The following is a 19,070-nucleotide window of genomic DNA, read 5'->3' as shown; positions in this document are numbered from 1 at the left end:
TTTGTTTTTACTGGAGGAGTAGAATCTCTTTTTGAATGTTCTGCACTCCTTTTTTCCATGTCAGTGTAATGAGCAGAAAAATGCTTCAGTGACAATTTGTGCCATCCAAGGGATGTAGTTTAACATCCATAGGACCTCTGTCGACAGCAAACTAGTTTCGGTAGTGCACTCCATGTTGCCTCAGTCACTCCAAGACGGGATTAGGCTATTGATTGATCGTAACAATAAGTTCATTGGTTAATCGATTGCCTTATGTTAATGTGAGTGTGAAACAAATAGAAATAACTAATAGCGGAAGCATAGAATGCATAAGTGGTTCATATAAATCACAATCAATGCAGATTTTGCTGATTTTATGACTGAAACTGTGGAATACAAACACACACACATCCCCCCGACTCGCGCATCCCCACTCACGCACACACTCTGATGCCTGCTGTATTCTCGCCAGCCTGCATGAGCGCGTCGTCTTAGCGCGCGGCAACACAGTCGCGTGCCGTCCACTTCCACGCGGAACACATCCGTCCACATCCACGTTTACTGCACATTGCTACAACATGGCGACAGAGGTGAGACATGCTGCTTCTTCTCCCCCTCCCCCTGCACGTGGTGCCTTGAGCCCAGGTTGATAAGTCAGTCTTCGTCTTACTGCTGCGTGTTGAAATAATCATGCCTGTATTTCCCTTATTTGAATGTATTTTAAGCTGATAACTGTTTATTTTGCTTAAGTTAAACTGTTCTAATTAAGAGCACTGATGAGGCATGGACTCATCAGCACCATGGACAGGGGCGGACTTGTTCTCCCCTATTAAACATTAATGGACCATATTGAAACACTTTGCTGTCATGTGTTCTTCATTTACATAGCATGAATGAACTCGCATGCTATGCGGATGCAAATTGCACATGACAGAGTGGCTGTACTACTGTTTATGCGCACTTGGCACAACACAATGCAAGAAAAGAAACATCCTTTACATAAGATAACTATTATTATTATTATTATTATTATTATTATTATTATTATTATTATTATTATTATTATTATTATTATTATTATTATTATATTGGTATTCCTAATATTGTGGCTCTCTCATGTGACTAAATAGGATTAAAGTAAAGCATTACCCAAATGCAGTAATAACCCGCATCACACTTTTATTTTATTTTATTTATTTATTATTATTTTGAAGGGGAGGATGAACAGTATGACTGTAGAAAAAGTTGTTGGGTTGCTATGCAATAACACAAAGAAACACAACTAATTACCAACTAAAATAGTAACAAATTTTCTCTTCATTATATGAATAATCTAAAATGTTGTCCACCACTTTCTACTTTGTCAAGTTCCAATTAATGATCCGAAAAATTGTCAATTTACTACAGCTTTCTCTTGTTTTGGCTCTCATTTTGGAGCTCAACCTAATCCAGGGGCTGATCTTTCCTCTTTGGTCACAGGGCTGCTGACCACCCCAAAATGTGCTTGTCACCTCTTAACAGAAAGCTGTGGTGTAGTTGTTTTCTTTTAATAGCTACACATTGTAAATAACATGAAATTGCTTGATTTGTTTTACCATTTTCAGTTAAGGTAAAGAATTCCAAAGGGGCTCTTACATCCTTTTATTTTTCTGTATGCAGCCCTTGGAAGAAAACGTTTGGACACTCCTGGTATAGAGCATCACCAGTGCTTTAAGCCAATGAGCACCCGGCCCATATGTGCCCTTGATGATGTCACTTTGAAGCTAAAGGCATAGCCGCTTCAGTTATCATAATAATGACTTTATCGGGGGAGACGTGGTTTGCTGGGGCGTAATTTCACCTTGAAGCTCCCTTCTACTGTAAGTAGGGTGTAATGTAGATAGCGGCAAGTTGTACAGTGAGCTTCCTAAAATGAGCAATGCAGTACATGTGATTCAAAGGTACGATTGTGCTTGCCAAATATGGTGACTTCCGTGGCTCAATCCAACACTTGCATAGAAATGCACATCAATTTGGAAGCAGGTCGGAATGGAAATGCTAACCTATGAATTATCCATGGCAGACTGCAGCTGTTCATGTCCATCAGTGATCGTGGATCCTGTCAACCACTTTACTCCCTGTCCATCATCGTCTTCACCACTTTTTCCTCTCCTATTTTACCTACATCATGAATATTACATTTGCACTTTTGCCTCGGGCTGTACTACAGTTCACCATTCAGATAATGATCCAAATGCCCCAAAATGTTTGCTTTCGATGTATGAATCAAGTTTTCCCTCTTCCAATAAAATATCATTTTAATATATTTTTAAAAGTGCATACTGTTAACAATCATACACAGACTTAATAATTCTAAAATGATCAAGAGGAAATGAGTTAACTTGAACCGTCTTTCACTCATTTGATATATTTGTCAAAATGTCATACAAAAAAAACTGCTGAATGAGCTAGACTACTTTTTTCCTGTGATAAATTATGCCGTTGTTTGGCACTGTTGTTAATTGTGTCTATTAATAGACCAACTTGTTCATTATGACGAGCAGCAGGCTGAGACAGAGGGGGGCGGGAATATAAAGGATATTTAAAGCACTGCAGACCGAGCAATCTCATGACTGTGTTTTTGGGCTGTGAAGAAGACTAAAATAGCGGCGTGAATGTTTTTCCTGGTTGTCAGTGAAACAACACATTTTCCAGTCTTCTTGGCCTTCTTATATACTCTGAGAATAACTCCACAGCGCGCACATACTGTACCGTACAAAAGTAGCTTCATATATGTAAAAAGTCTGGATGTAAATGAGGCACTGAGAACTGGTGTGGTCAAACTCCATTTTGTTTTTGTCATTTTGCATGGGGTGATTTATGAAGTTTTAGACTAACTAAAGTTTAGTGCAAAAGTGGTCCAAAATCTGTTAGTATTTTCTTTTAGTCATAAAACATATGTAAATGTGGACTGACACAAACACCTTATTAGGGGTGTGAATTGCCTATTATCTGACGATTCGATCCGTATCACGATTCATATCACAATTCGATTTGATACGATTAATCCCAATATGAATTTACAAGTCGATTGTTGCAATTTTTTTTACTCAAATTTAGAAAATACCATTCAGTAAACTTGTACATGTACACTGTAACATTTGTATAAAAATGTATTATTTATTGATCTGAAACTTCAGTGTTATAACTGTGAGCCACTGTATTTAACAAACAGGATGTAACCTTTTTCATGTTAGAACAGCATTGAAATAAGATATTAAGGCTTAATGTTCCATTAATATAACATTCTTCCATGCTTAAGGTGTGAAAGTTAGACGTTTTGTTGAATATTCTTCCATCAAAAATGGATGTTAAAAAATCGATTCGAGAATTGCGTGCTGTACTATCGCGTTATATTGCCGAATCGATTTTTTTAAACACCCCTACACATCATCATTCCAGGCTTTTTTTTTTTTTTTTTAAGTCTTGTTGCTTTTTTCCTTTATCATGCATTTCAAACTAAATTACATTATGTTATCGTCCCAGTTTGTTTTTACTTCCTGCAGGTGTAACAGCCACGTGTCCGAATACTTTTGTTCATTTATGAATCACCCCTTTTTTTCCCCCACATCCCTCTGCACTTACTATCCTCTGGAGTGGAGTAATTGAGATCAACAGAGAGCGAGAGTTTACAGTGTCCCACTTACCCGCTGTTGCCGATCCTCTCTGAGAAAGCGTCTGTTTGGTTGTAAACCATTCAACATGCTTTTAAAGCAAAGTAGTAGCAATTGGGCCAAAGTGATGCGCTGAGAGGGCTAACGATGTATCTCTGACTCAAAACTGACAGGCAACAAGATGTGAGCATGTTTATCTTGTCGCGTGCAGTTTCACAGCCTGCAGGAGATGAGGCGCAGTGCTTCCCTGGTGATGAAGGTGTTCGTACAGAGGGACTACAGCGAGGGGACCATCTGCCGCTTCCAGACCAAGTTTCCCCCCGAATTGGACAACAGGGTGAGTAATTGACTTCTGTGAGGACACAGTATCCCCAAAATTAGGGTTAACTCTTCTTTTGCTCGTATTAGCTACAACGGCAGCTTTTTTTTTTTTTTTTTTTAATTATACAGCTTTTTTACTTACCATCTGTTACGATTATACACACTATTACAGCCCAGCCAAGTACAGTAATTATCATTGGGAGAACATCCCACCTTCACACTACAGTAAATGTCTGCATCACTTCACATAAACGTAATCTGGCAGATGCTCACAGGCTTTACGTTCTCATTCTGCCAAGTTTTATTCATATTGCGTACAGAGGAGGGCTTCTAATTGGCTGCTGAGTTGCGTGTGAGTCCAAGCAACACTTTTTGACTGATGACATGTGCGTATGCTTCGCAAGTAGATTGAACGGAACTTGCTGGAGGAAACGGTGAAGACCCTGAACTCGTACTACATGGAAGCTGAAAAAATCGGAGGCCAGTCGTACCTGGAGGGATGTCTGGCTTGCGCCACAGCCTACATCATCTTTTTCTGCATGGAGACACGCTACGAAAAGGTAAATGAGAGAGTGCCACAAACTAATCTGGTGAGATTTATCCTGACTGAAAGAATGTGTGTGGAAGTCTATTATCATGTCAGTGTAATTGATGTAAAAATGTAGAAGAGATGATGCAGTACATTCCAAAGTTCTGCAGGACTCAAGTTCTTCCACAGCAAACTCATGTGGATGGGGTTGCCAGATCCCTTTTCAGGTTGATTTAAACAAAAAAACAAAAACAAAACAAAAATCGCTACAGTACTACAGTGTACGGTATGAGGAAGTACAATTTTTTTTACGAAATAAAATAAAAACAAAAATGATTTTTAAAAAACGAAAACTGAAACTACATTTTATAAAACTAACTATATAATTATAGTGAAAATGTCCCTTGTTTTAGTCTTCAGTAATTAATTTATGACATGTGCCTTTGGGGATGATTTTAAATGTAATGTTAAAGCAGCTATATGGAAGATTTAAAATTTCAAATCGCTACTGCCACCTGTGGCCGAAAACAAACTGCACGCTCGTACACGCTGCGCGCACTCGTACGTGCACGACCTCAATACTGAAGACTGGGCTCTTCATATCCAATTAAACTATGTTTTCAGAGGTAAGAAGTTTTATAATGTTATACAAAGCTGGCCACTTCACGGAATGACACTCTCGATCCCCACTAAACAATTGATGTCCACGGGACATGCAGATCATATTGCTTTAGTTGGTCGAAGTCCAGTCCTGTGCTGTACTCCAAAACGATGTGCAAATTACGTCAATTAATTGGACCTCATTCCGATGTTAATATGCAGTTACATATTGTAGTCACCCCGCTCGACGGACGCCAACCTGATTCTAGTCATTATTAGTGTATGTCGTCCCCAGGCTAGCGTCATTGTGCATTAGCCGAAAGGTGGGCTGTCAGTTATGGAAATTGACGATTGTGAAAAACATATAGACCCATTCACTACTTAGTGTGATATGGCCGTGAATGTTATCGCCATTCAGTAGTACCGTTCACATTCCGTTAGCATAATGTAGCTACAATAGGCTGTTTTCACGGAGGAAAATAAGGCAACATTTAGTCTGATTGAAACGCCGCGGAATGGAACGTCTGTCTTCATAAAGTCATTCTGTTCTATTACATTCAACTTTGCCGCCACTTTCACGCTAAATGTTGCCGTCCACCTCACTTTCACACCAATAGTTACGACCGAGAAGTGATCGATCTTGAGGTTACTGCTATTTGAAAACAACACATTTTCTTCTAAATGTCAAGACACTCGCTTCTTACCTTTTGGAGTAGAAAGAAAGCCAGCTGTGAATCACTTTTCTAATCCAAGTCCGATCTCAACTCTCTCCACCGCTGAAATGTCAAACCAATGTTCACTCTCATTCTTGCCCGGCGTCGGTCACTATCAAGTTTAGATTTTTTTTTTTTCGTGGCACTTGACATTGTTTTCATTTTTTTTTTTTTAAGCAGCCTTCCGCGGAATAACAGCGGGTGTCTGGGGCAGCGAAAATCTGTACTAGTTCCGTCTTCGCGCGACAGGAAACACCTGACGATGACGCGCATGACGTCACATCCTGCAGACAGAGGGCGGGAAATTCGAAGGATTCGGACCGGACGCTTCCTAAATAATATTGGTCAGAGGCTTGTAGGAGTACCCATTGTGAACAGCTAAGATGTTGATCTACTAATTAGAATATGTTTCAGTCATAAATGGTCAAATAAAAAGGCTATTGTTAAGATATTTTTTTGGGAAATCCTCCATATAGTAGCTTTAAGTATATTTATTTAACCGGAATAAGGAAATTTGAAAGTGTGTCACACAGAAGTGACGTCATCTAGCAGCAGCCAATAGAAAAGCACCTTCAGATGACGTCGCTCCTAATTTTTTTAGTGGGCCACGTTTCAGTTTCTCTTAGAGAGCTGGTATACCTGTGAAGCCGTATAAATATATAACTGCCTCATCATACTTTTACATGGATGGATAACTACTTTTAAAATTCAAATTCAAGTAACTCAATTGGTTCCATCAATGCTCAATGTATATAACAAAAATATTTGGTAACAAAAAAATCCTTGCAATCTCACAACGTTATTAAAAAGAAACATGAAATACTGTAGATGAACATTATTTACCTTTGCGAGTCACATAAAATAAGTGGGCCGGATGCTGACCCCTGGGCCTCCAATTTGACCCCAATTGAATTTGATTGATAGATCAATTTCCTATTGCAATTGTCTTCATTGGTGGTCATAGGTGAGCTGCAGCTTAGTGGAGTACAACCTGAAGTGGTTGCAAGCCAATCACGTGGCATATATTGACAATCAGCCATTCACAGCTATGGACTTGACAGTCTTCAAGGAACCTAATGTGGACCGAATTTTTCTACAAATGTTCACCTTCTTACCACCAACAGAATTTGATTGCAACACTTCCTCTTTTCACTGAATTGCGTGCTTGAATGCACTCCCGCACATTGAGGTCCCAGTTGTTTGCGCCCGCATGAGCCAAAGACACAGCAGATACAATCTGATCACGCGATAGCTTAATAGACCTCGCACACACCTACGTGCAGGTGGGCAAAGCACGGCATGGCACGCCACTCGTGCAGTTTGTATCACAAAGGTCCGTCCTGACAAAGGCCCGGTGATGATAGCAAAGTTGCACGCGCAGTCTTTGATTACCTGCTGCTCTTATTGGGTCAAACTGGAGCCGCGCAAAGTCCCAGCATGCCTCGGTGGGCTGATCTCTTCCACCCGCATCAATCACCTCCCTGGTTTTTGTCACTTTTTCTAAACATTTCCTTATCAACAGAAGGCACTGGGCGATGCACGAAGTTGTTTAGAGCTGAGCTGAAGCCATGCAGAAAAGGTCTGCTCCAAGCTCCTTTCATGTCTTTTGTGTGGTGGTGGAGGAGATGCTATCGGCCTGACTGGAGAGTGACTTTATTGACTCGTTTGACAAAATGATGCCGGTTGAACGATGATGACAAGTGTAGCCACCCAAGTGGATCTTTCGATAAGAGGCCACACGCACCAGAGGAAGCGTGTGCAGAGTCAGCAGAGCACCCAAAACCCCGGATGCTTGTGGCGCACCCTCTCAATGGGCGCTGATTGCTCCGAGCGTGTTGACATGTGCGCTCATCCATTCATATACAAATAATGTCTATTCAATGTATTATTTCGCTTATTTGGTATTTTATCTTGGGCCACATGGTTGGTTTGACATTATGTATCTATGTTTTGAGTCACATTTTAACATTGTTTAGTGTTATAAAGAGTAGTTGACCCAAGGTTGAGGAAAAGTTCTACTCAAAGGGCCACTTTTTATTTATTTATTTATTTATTTATTTATTTATTTATTTATTTAAACAAATAGATGAGCAGATGTTACAAATAAATAAATAATGAAGTTTTGAAAATATATTACATAAATAACATTCCACTCTTATTTAACTGGTAACCTTTATAATGGATTTAGTCAGCCAATGATTTAATACTACAAATAAAAATCTAACCAAAATTACAAATAAAGTTATTTGTTTTGTGAGCATTTTTTATTGCATTGTTTACAGTAAATCTAAGAACCCAAAGGTTCTCAAACTTTTTATACCTAGTACCAATTGAAAACAAAATACTTGGATTCCAAAGTACCATACCAATGCACATACACATTATATATAAATTATACCTATATACAGTAAGCGTTTAAAAAAAAAAAAAAAAAAAAAAAAGATTCTAAAAGACTAACTGTAAATGAATTGCACTTCAACATTAAATACAGCTGACAACTATGCAAAAATGTGCTGTACTGATTAAAAAAAAAACCCCAAAAAAAAGTAAGCTACTATAATATTATATAACATACACAGTTTGAACATTTAATTCAGTGATTCTTTCGCGTACCATTTTTATTGCACCCGCCGTGAGGAAGGACATATTGTGTGCCCCCTAAACTCTCCACCACAACTATAAATAGTATCATTTTTCTATTAAAATGCTGCTAAATGAGCTAATACTCCTTGCAAACTCTTTGACTGCCACAAACTGCACTGGATGTGCAATTAGATTTTATTATAGTATGGCAAAAAATAAAAATAAGAAAAAATCCCTGAGGCCACATGCAGAAACATTGCACTGTGCCACCAGGCAAAATGTTTAAAAAATTAATATTAAAAGAAAATGGGAAAAAAAAGTATTAATGCAACCATTTCTATGATACTCTTCATTATAATAATTGCAAATGTAACCCCTCCCTGCTTTGGTCCCTGCTGAAGTCTCATATGAAATTGTGCCATAGCACATGATGACAGTTTTGAGCCCCAATTTTTGTTTGATTTCTGGGCCATATTTCTGCACCAAATTTTAGTTTCTGACATTATTATACCTTTTATTCAACTAAAATGGTATATGCTTCCTCTGATGTTGTAGAACATTTTTCTATCTTCCCCCTGGGTTTCCACACAGTGTTGCAAGTTAACACACAGGAGAGAAGAAGAAAAAAAAAAAACTTAAATTTTATGGCTTTTTGTCCATTTCAGGATCATTTTCCTGTCTTTTCCCTCTGCCAAATCCAGAAAGAAGCGTTTACGACTGCGGTTTCGTCTTCGCGTAGGGTTTGCGGGGTCTCTACGTCGACAGCTGTGCCTGCAGCTGTGGAAGGCCTTTGCCATCTCCGAGGAGCTTTTGTCAGTATTGCAGCAAAGCCTCGGTGGCTCTAATCTCTCTTGGCGCAACACTGGAACGACCTTTAGTTAACTCAGAGGCGATGTTTGCGTGTGCGCTTCGATAAATCAACTATACAATAGAGAGCAAACACATGTCCGCTTTAAATCAGACATATTGTAGTAAATTGACTTTTTGATGGCTTGGATGTGAAAAGTTGGGCATAGGGGACGTTATGGAAAAACCTGATGTACATATTTATTTTCCTTTATTGTTCCTCAGTACACAGATGTGCAAATGATGGCGCTTTCCTTTTCAGCAGCGCTGACAGCTTTCTTTGTAGCGGCAAGGCCCAGTGGAGTGCACTTCAGCTGTCAGACACGCTTAGGCTGCTTCCAGGGGATGCGCGGCGTATCAGCATTGATGTTGTCCACAGAGGCACATAGCCCGTGCTCAATAAGCTGCCCTAATTATGCCACTTAAATCTAATAGCTGTCCTTTCAGCATGACTGGCCATCACTCAGTATAAATCCTGTGGACATGTCGCAAAGATTTGTGCTACTCTGCTGTCCGCAGCAAACACGTTATTAATGTAAGAAGGATTTAGATAGATGAACTTCACAGCGTTTTTTCTGTCAGTCAAGTATATGGGACATTTTGAAATTTTACTGGTTTCAATTGTCCTGACTATTTATTTTAACCACTTATTTATTTAGCTTGTATACTTTACTTGCTTTCTTGAGATTCATGAGAGGCAGGATATTAGATCAGAACACTTGCACACAAAAATATAGTAATTGTTAAAACATCACAGACTCATAATTAGGGATGGGCGAGTACCGATATCAGTTGTCGGTCTTGGGCCGATACCAGAATTGGCTGCCCTCTTGTGTCAAGAGCTGGAAATTAGAAGAATAGAAATTTGTCATTAACTCATTTGCTCCCAAAAACGTATAAATGTGTTCTATTTTAAATGTTTTAAATGTCCCAAAGACATAGTTACATATTTGTTTTTTTATGCTAGAGCATACAGAAGGCTTTGATGCAGCCTCTGAACTACAGAGAATGGGTGGAAATGGTAGTAATTACAAAAATGACCAGCAGGTGGCAGCAGAGTACAAGAGCTCAACCAGAGCCATGTTGCAAATATGCTAATTTCCCCACAGTTCTAAACAGATTTGTGAATAATGATGAAACTTAGCTATATTCGAGTGCTAATTGCTACAAAACGGAAACAGAAATATACTTCTAATCTAATCTTTCTTTTGGCAGGTTACATGTTTTTATAGCAATAGAACACAATATTCTGTGGGCCTTGCAAAATCATTCAAAATCCAGTAAAACAGACGAAGGGGGTTTGCTTCAGTGAAAATGAAATGAAAATAATTATCTGAAGAGTTGAGTACTCGTACTGGTATTAGTCTGAAAAAAAGTAGTATTGAATATCCCTACTTCTAACAATAGTAGTCTTTATTGTATTTGTATTTATTTGATGCACCATATAAGGAAAAATGTATAATTATTGTACATATTTTACATTGTTTAGCACCTTGAGTGATACTTTAATTTAATGTAAGAATTTGGTGCTATAAAATATTTTGATTGATTGCTTGATTGATTGATTCTATTGTGTTCATGAAAGCTAAATAATTTTTTTTTTTTTTTTTTTTTAATTCATATTGCACCATATTTACTTAGTCAATTATGATGCTTGTAATTTCAAAGGACCTAATCACTGATATTATAACGGGGAGGTATCAATTGAAGAATTATTCAAAGCACATAATTTAACTTTAAAATAGATCAAATAGATTTAACTGCTTTGGTTGAAGTTTGAACTGAAATGACTGAAATATTGAGCATACCATTCAAACATATTCTCTAATACTAACGTTGAATTTCAGGTTTTGAGGAAGATAACGAGCTACATCCAGGATCAGAATGAGAAAATCTATGCTCCGCGTGGGCTGCTGATCACCGACCCCATCGAAAGAGGAATGCGAGTTGTATCCTTAAGAGAGGCACCTGCTGCCTGCTTTTTCTCCTGCCACTCAAACAGCACGAGTGCACAAAAGTGCACGGTAAAGGTATGACTCTATTAGAGCAGTGATAACAGATAAGAGGCGGCAGCGGTTTAGAGGTCACGGACGCCATTGTGGCTCGAGTCCTTGAAAATTCCACACAAGCAAAGAAACATCTTCTCCTCATGAATGGCCAGAAGGCTGCCCTTGAAATGGCACTTACAGTCAACTCCATCAGGGAGGATGTTCAACGTCATTACTTGGAGGGAATCTGAAATAGGGCTGTGAGGAAAAAAGACCCGAGTCAGCGGTTCAGTGTGCGTTTGAGGCAACTTGCATTGCATTAACAAGTGTCAACTGAGGTGTGTTAACGCTTTAGTAAAATTCCCTCCTTAACGTCCCTCTCGTAGCTGGAGATCAGCGTGTTCGAGGACCGAGGCTCGGGTAGCTCCAGCGCTAGCAGCAGCGCGTCGTCAGCGGGGCGCAGCGCTCGGTGACTGGAGGGCCAGCGCCAGGCTTACGGGTACCACCACGGGGGAAGCGGGACGCTCGCCAACATCCGCATGCTGAAACATGAGAGCACCCGCTTTTGAGGGGCGATCCGCGCCGGCACCTGCAACGCACCAACTCGGTAACAGGAGGAACGCACACTCAGTAAGACAAATTGGAGGGAATGTTTACAGTCAGTTGTCAACAGAAGTCCAACCCCAAATGGTGATGCTTTTCTTTTTGCAACTCACCATTTGTCTCAGTCTATTTTATTTCCATGAGTCCATTTTTGAGTCATTGCTGACCAACCTGAGTTGGTGTGTGAAAACCCAACTATTTATGTGTCAAATTGGAGGCACACCCCACCACCCCGAATGGTATTCTTTTGGGATGAAAAATGACCATTGTTCCGTCAACTAGTCGTTGCGTGGAAACTCCCGCATTTGTTTTCCATTCAGTTGTCTAAAAGGTAGCGCGACCTTTGCAGTCATGGGGACTACCAGAGCAGAGTTGCGATCAATTTAATATCCTGCGAAATTAAATGACAGTCATTACTTTGTGTTAATAAAACCAATGCTCATGAATTTGGCAATTTGACTGTTTAAATAAGTTCATTGTCAATAATAGCAAAAATATTGATCCATGCAAGTCAAAATGATATGAGTAAATTTGCCATTCTATCAATTTGGCTGAATTCAATGTCAAATGTAAATGACAGTTGTTACTTTGTTTTAACAAACTGGTGGAAACAACAACCTTGGAAAAGGCTGATGATTAAATATAAATGATAAATGACATCTGCTAATTTGCTGTAAATAACCCAATGTGGACAGCCTAGGCAGGTGCTTGACAATAAAGATAGATTGATTGATCCGTAGAGTCAAAATGTGCTGAGAAAGTTCACATTAAATTAGGGATGCACAATTATATCGGTGGCCGATAATTATCGGCAATTATCTACCAATTTGACGTCAAACAGATAAACCAGATAATAGAGAAATCTGCCGATAATTATCTGCAATTTGATTTAATACAGATAAACCAATAATAAAGAAAACCAGCAATAATTCTAGACATGCCACGTTGGTCCATCTGTTGTGGTTGTGGCTCATATCAATAAAATTCAGCTTAATGGTACTTTGCATACATTGAAACATTGTGCAAAGTTTATACAATGTTTCAATGTATTTGTTGGACTTATAGTAGGACTCAAAGCATATTTGTATTCAAGTTAATTTTGCAAACAATTATCGGCTTACTTATCGCTTATAGACATCGGCACCTCTAAATTATTGATTTATCTGTATCGGTGGAAAATAGCATTATCGTGCATCCCTACATTAAATTATTAATTCTGTTAAATTCTACGTAAAATGTCAAGAACAATTTGTTTGTTACAACATGATTTGTATCTTTACTGTGCTTTTGTTACAGTACATGCTAAAATGTGCAAAAATGTCCACTCAAAACATTTAAAAACATTAAACATTCACCATACAGTGATGAAATGCATTTCTTGACAATAATATGTTATATGTGACCTCACCAGTGTAAACATGACATTCTGATTAATATTACTTTTGTGGAACATGAGTATAATCCAGCCATTTTTATCCATCTCAGGGGGCGGCCATTATGCCACTTGCTGTCGATTGAAGATGACATCACAGTTTTCTCAGGGCTCAGACAATAACCAATCACAGCTCAACTGTTTACAGAAGCTTAGCTGTGATTGGTTGTTACCTAAGACCTGAACAACTGTGATCTCATTTTCACTTGATAAGTGGCAAGATGGCCGCCTCCTGATATAGATAAAAACTGCTGGATTTTGCTGCTTAACTCATATTCCAGTAACACAATATTAACCAGAATACAGTATTTATACTAGTGGGGCTGCATAGAACATTATTGTCACCAATTTTTGGGGGGGATTGCCTTCCCTTTAATCTATTCTATGTAATTCTCAGCTGCCTGAATCATTGGTGTATTTTCACATATTGAATTTTATTTGTTGGCTAATGCCATAATTTCGTAACTTAAGATACTTTGCAATTCCCACCTCCCAGTCAGCATGTTCACGCCAGTAACGCAGGTGTACCTCCCACGCAACCCAAAAAATTCTAGATATTCTCCGAGATACCCACTGGAATAAAGACGTGCAGCTGTGGAGACTGGCCATGCGTTCTTACACGCGCTCGCACACGTACACACATTTAGCAGATATTTGTAGTGGGCCTGGTCCTCGGACAGTGTTCTCTGAGGTTCAATTTAGGCTTATAAGTCTGCTTATTTGTTTAGTTGTGCCGACCTCCGTCCTAATCATTCAAACTAATACACTGGTTTAAAGTGTCAGACAGATGTTGACATAGCTAATCTAAAATGTCAAAATGAAACCATATACTGTACTGTAAGTGGTCAATGACTTACTTGTTGGTTGATTTGGGGGGGGGAGTGACGGGTTGAGGGCGTTTGTTTCATGTTGTCTTGCAATGCACAGTTCTAGCTCCCTCTAGGGTAAAACTGGTGCCAGTGTTAACTCCTTCATTTCCTCTTTTCTGTTCTCTTCACCCCTTTTCCATGTTGTGTTCTTTGAGCTCATCTTCTTGCACAGCCTTTTGCTATGGCTGCACGTCTTTAAACGGCGATTTATTCAACTGGAAATAGAACACGAGTTGTACAAGTGTGCATCCTCCTGAGCTTTTGATGCCTTCGTGTTTCTTTATCCCAGTGGATGGTACCCCAACCTGGTGCTGGTGGACTGAGACATTTTAAATGACTCTTCACTGCCAGTGAGCCACAAACAGGCTTGATGGACAATGTATATTTAATAAAAAAATAAATAAAAATGTTTGAGAGAACTATGCTGCTTGTTAATAATAATTTACGAGGTAGTAAAAAAAAGATATGCTTGGAAATGATGTAATTTGTAATAATGTAATGTACTTTCTTCAACATAAAATGTTCATACACTTTGTCTACAACTGCATAATGACAATCTTGTCACCATATTCATACCAAATAATGTGTGTGAGGTTATGAATCTTAACTGTTTCTTTCACATAGTACCTCTAAATTTTCTATGATACATATTTATTTTTTAAAAATACTGTATTTATTGACACTCTTTCTATAATTTCAATGCAGTTTGTTGTGCTATAGATTGTGTGAAATATATTTGATTCAAATATATTTAAAAAATGTATAGTAATACGAGCATTGCTACTATTCGTAATACAGTATCATGTATAATATGAATAAGGTGCTTAATGAAAATAATGTATAGTCACTGCAATACTTGAGTGTTATTCTAAAGTCTTGTAAATTCTCATTATTGAATTGTTTAACAAAATAAGGTGTGTAAAATAACACAAACACATCATCAGCTCTTCATGTATCACTCTTATTTTTGCACATCTCCTTGAAGAGCAAGTATAGTTAAGAAAAAAAATGTCACTTTTCTTTGAACACTGGAGGAGATATACTACGTGCTGATATGTGGCGAGTAGTTTTCAGCGCAGGGGCTTCTGATTAATGAAGACAAGCAAAGGGAGCGGAGATTCATTGGGACGTGAATGTGTTCTAATGCAGCAGAGAACCTCGCTCCGTCACACTCTCCATTAACCTCTGTGCCAAAACAAGGAGAACGCCTGCGTGCCAAGTAATGATGTATAGTCCACTTATATGTACATTCCCACATATGTTTATCTTTGTACTGTATTGGAGAGTCACCATTTGGCCAACATGTACACTACTGTATATGAATAATGCATATTGTATCGTTTCTATTGAGATCATTTTGTAAAATGTCTTCCTCAAGTTATAAAAGATGAGGCGTTGAAAGTCTCTTGGCGGAATGGGAAGATGCTGACTCAGGCAGGCAAAAGGTGAATTGATGAGTCACGCTGCATGGTTTAACTAAAGACCAGACTTGAGAGCAAACCATTTATACAGCGTTTGCTCTTCCTCAATCTACTGGTGTGTTATTACAGATGATTTGCATATCAAAACTAACTTGTGGATTTTCTTCTTATTAATAGTCGATGAGCAAAAAAAAAAAAAAAAAGGGTTCAAAATGCATGCACTCTGATGTCATTTGAGGTCCAGGTTGGACAAGCGCGCACACACCCACACTCACAGACGCACATCAGTGGCTACAAGCTTGGGTTATTTGCGGTTTGGGTGGCTCCAATCATTTACTGTCAGTGAGTGGGAAGAAATTCCGCCTGCCGACCAATTTCTGTCATCTGGCTCCCAATCCTGATTCAAACATTTGGCTCTTCAATTGTTAATTACTCCAGTATGTTCCAAGTTAGTACATGTAAGAAATATTTTCTGTCTGAAATATTATTTTACTATATTAAAAATGTTTGTATATGGCAGTATCTGGATTTAATTGAATTCAAATATTATATAAATATTCATTCTAAATGTAGCTCTCAGGGCGGCACGGTGACTGGTTAGCACGTCCGCCTCCCATTTCTGAGGACTCTGGTTCGAGTCCAGGCTCCGGCCTTCCTGGGTGGAGTTTGCATGTTCTCCTCGTGCCCGCGTGGGTCTTCTCCGGGTACTCCGGTCTCCTCCCACATTCCAAAGACATGCATGGCAGGTTAACTGGGCGCTCCAAATTGTCCCTAGGTGTGCTCGTGAGTGCGGATGGTTGTTTGTGTCTGTGTGCCCTGCAATTGGCTGGCAACGAGTCCAGGGTGTACCCCGCCTACTCCCCAGAGCCAGCTGAGATAGGCTCCAGCACCCCCTGCGACCCTTGTGAGGAATAAGCGGTCAAGAGAATGTATGTATGTATGTAGCTCTCATGAATGCTTCACGAGTTACACAATCTTATCCTCCTGACTACCAGCAATTCAAATTTGTCCTCTGTAGTGGACCTTTTTTAACCTGAATATCTCGCACCCAGTGCATATGATTGAATTAACTTCTTTTGTGCCCTATAGAGGACATTCAGAGCTTTCCAATGATATCAAATGTGTAGGGGGGGGGGGGGCTTTGCTACCTTTGATTGCATCATAAAAGAAAATGGCTTCCCTCAGTGCAAGCACTTTTTAGGGAAGACGAAAAGTAAGTGTATAACACTTTTATTGAACAAATTTAGGCTTTAAATGTTGTTAGCATGTTTTATATAAGACTCTTAAGAACACATGAAAGTATTGTTTGAATTATTTTAACTGTATTTGAGCCTAGCATTTAAGTTTTAAAATAATTGTCCTCTGTAGTGGACACATCATAGCTTAAAAATATATATTTTGTTTTTCTTTTTCAAAAATGTCTTTTACAGTATTCCAGTTAAGATTGGGGAATATCAAAATAAACACGAGTGGACAATATATATATTTTTTTCCTGGTAGTCAGGAGGATATGAGAACCAATCAATATTTTTTATGTAATGATCGTTAAACAATAACCCATAATAAACATTGTTGACATAAGACGTTAAAAAAAAGTTCGATTTTTTTATGTACTTGCCTGAATTCACAGTCCAGTGATGGCATGAGTGTGAGTGTTAGCGCTTGTTTGTCTCCATATGTGTCCTATGATTGAGTGGCGACCAATCCAGGGTGTTGTTCCATTTCTATTAGCATAAATTGAATAAACAGTATCGAAAACATGGATGGATGAAAAGGAAAACTAAAATGGCAGGCAATTGATTGCATATCAAATAAAATATACGTCAATATTATTTTGTATTTATTTAATTTGTAGGTTATTACTCTATATTCTGTTTTTTTAAATCATTTAAATGTATTCCTTTGGGTAAATGCTGTCACTTTTTTTTTTTGGGGGGGAAAATGTTTATTAAATCTGGCAGCACAGTCAAATAGTGGTTAGCATGGCTGAGGTTGAGCCAAGAAGTCAGTTAGAAAATGGATGAATAACTTATGGCACTTTATAAATAATGTACAAAAAAGATGTGGTCAACACAGTGGAATAGTGATCGGCATTCTATAAAGCCATACACATAAGCTAAAATAAATTGTCCAGTAAAGACTCTAAATTTCCCCTCAGTGTGAATTTGGTTTGTTTATGTTGGGTGGCAAACAATACAGGGTGTACCCTACCACTCACCTACAAGTCTACTGGGGTAGTTCAAGCACGATAGAAAAGATAATGGTGTGTGTTTGTGGAGCCAATCCATCATGGCCCGCTCATAAAGCCAATGATGAAGCTGTTCTGCCAAACTGTGAGACATTTCCACACCTGTGTGAGCGTCCAAAGCTCACTTTGACACCATCGAGCAGCTCTCAGTATTCTCATTCCCCCCCTTGCCACATTGTTTATTTTTTGTTTTTTGCTCCATTTTTTATTTTTTTTTGGTCCAACTATACAAATTCTTTGGTTGCACATCGCTCCTTCCTTTCAGTCGACTTCCTCGACGCCCTTCCTGCTCTAAACAAGAAATATTGGTCGTCTTTTACACCATCTGTCTGGATAGAGAAAATAAACTGGTATTGATTGGTTGAAATGTTTCTCCCGTTGAATGAGTAGAAAGCCTGTAAACTGCAACGCTGCGGTGTTGTAAGATGATTGAGACTGGCAGCCGTGCTTGGCACAGGCAACACAGTGCCCATAATAAAGTGAGCCATTGTGCACTCTTATTTAAAGCAACAAATGCCAAGTCGCTAAAGGGCCGCGCCTGGCATCGGACAAAAGCCAGGACTGCACTTTCCAAACTCATCTGTATCACACATGAATACTCATTTATGACTCAAAGGCGGAAGCTCCATGTGGCCCACAGGCCCATCCATGGCATACAGTACATCAAAATTGTAATGCATGTATTCAACATTATTTACAAATTCCACCTTAGAAGCCACACCCCAGTCAAAGCCGCAGGTTCAGTCTAGCCACCTTTATTTATTGTAGGTCTACTTCATTCCATTTTTGGCAGAATCTTGTGTGCCCAGCCTGTTAATATTGGCATCTTCCGCATTTTTTTTTTTTCATGAAATAAAAAGGTTGAATGAAATGTGTGGTTCCTTTAAAGGCAACACCACCAACCTCCTCGCTTCAAAGTGACTCAGAATGTGTTTAGAGCTGTTTCAAAAATAAATGACGTATCTCATTTCGATGATACTGCAAATAAATTTAGCTTGGTTTATTACTAATACTGTCCTAATGTGATGAAAATGCTCTGTAATTACAGCTGTTAACTCAGCAGTCAGTGGCAGTTCTGCTGGTACTTCATCACTTATCTGAATTGTTTTAATCGTGCTCATTAGATCAGCCACAGTCAAATGTAATCAAATGACGTGAGATGATTTTAAAAAAATTTTTTTAAATCAGGGTCCAAAGGGGTTTGGAGCCTGAATCACACAAATGACACCATTTAATGCACATTCACACTTCTGGACAAGCTAGTCTTCGTTTATCATATTTTGGA

At 38.8% G+C, this 19,070-nt stretch overlaps 1 protein-coding gene across 1 annotated transcript; it reads left to right on the top strand.

Moving 5' to 3' along the window:
• The first annotated feature begins 430 nt into the window (after positions 1-430).
• Positions 431-16,266, top strand: LOC144001722 (golgin subfamily A member 7B-like). Its single transcript, XM_077496270.1, has 5 exons — positions 431-569; positions 3,844-3,969; positions 4,361-4,513; positions 11,072-11,173; positions 11,599-16,266. The coding sequence occupies exons 1-5, from the start codon at positions 558-560 to the stop codon at positions 11,683-11,685; spliced, it is 480 nt and encodes a 159-aa protein (XP_077352396.1). The 5' UTR covers positions 431-557; the 3' UTR covers positions 11,686-16,266.
• Positions 16,267-19,070: the final 2,804 nt, after the last annotated feature.

The sequence above is a fragment of the Festucalex cinctus genome, chromosome 14 (assembly GCF_051991245.1).
Source record: "Festucalex cinctus isolate MCC-2025b chromosome 14, RoL_Fcin_1.0, whole genome shotgun sequence".
Lineage (NCBI taxonomy): Eukaryota > Metazoa > Chordata > Actinopteri > Syngnathiformes > Syngnathidae > Festucalex > Festucalex cinctus.
The sequence above is the reverse complement of the archived record's forward strand: the minus strand, read 5'-3'. Positions and strand labels throughout refer to the sequence as shown.

Excerpts from the sequence above, each read along its gene's own strand:
- LOC144001722 (XM_077496270.1), top strand. Across the intron at positions 3,970-4,360 it reads CCCCCGAATTGGACAACAGG|ATTGAACGGAACTTGCTGGA; the intron begins GTGAGTAATTGA and ends CTTCGCAAGTAG. Across the intron at positions 4,514-11,071 it reads TGGAGACACGCTACGAAAAG|GTTTTGAGGAAGATAACGAG; the intron begins GTAAATGAGAGA and ends GTTGAATTTCAG.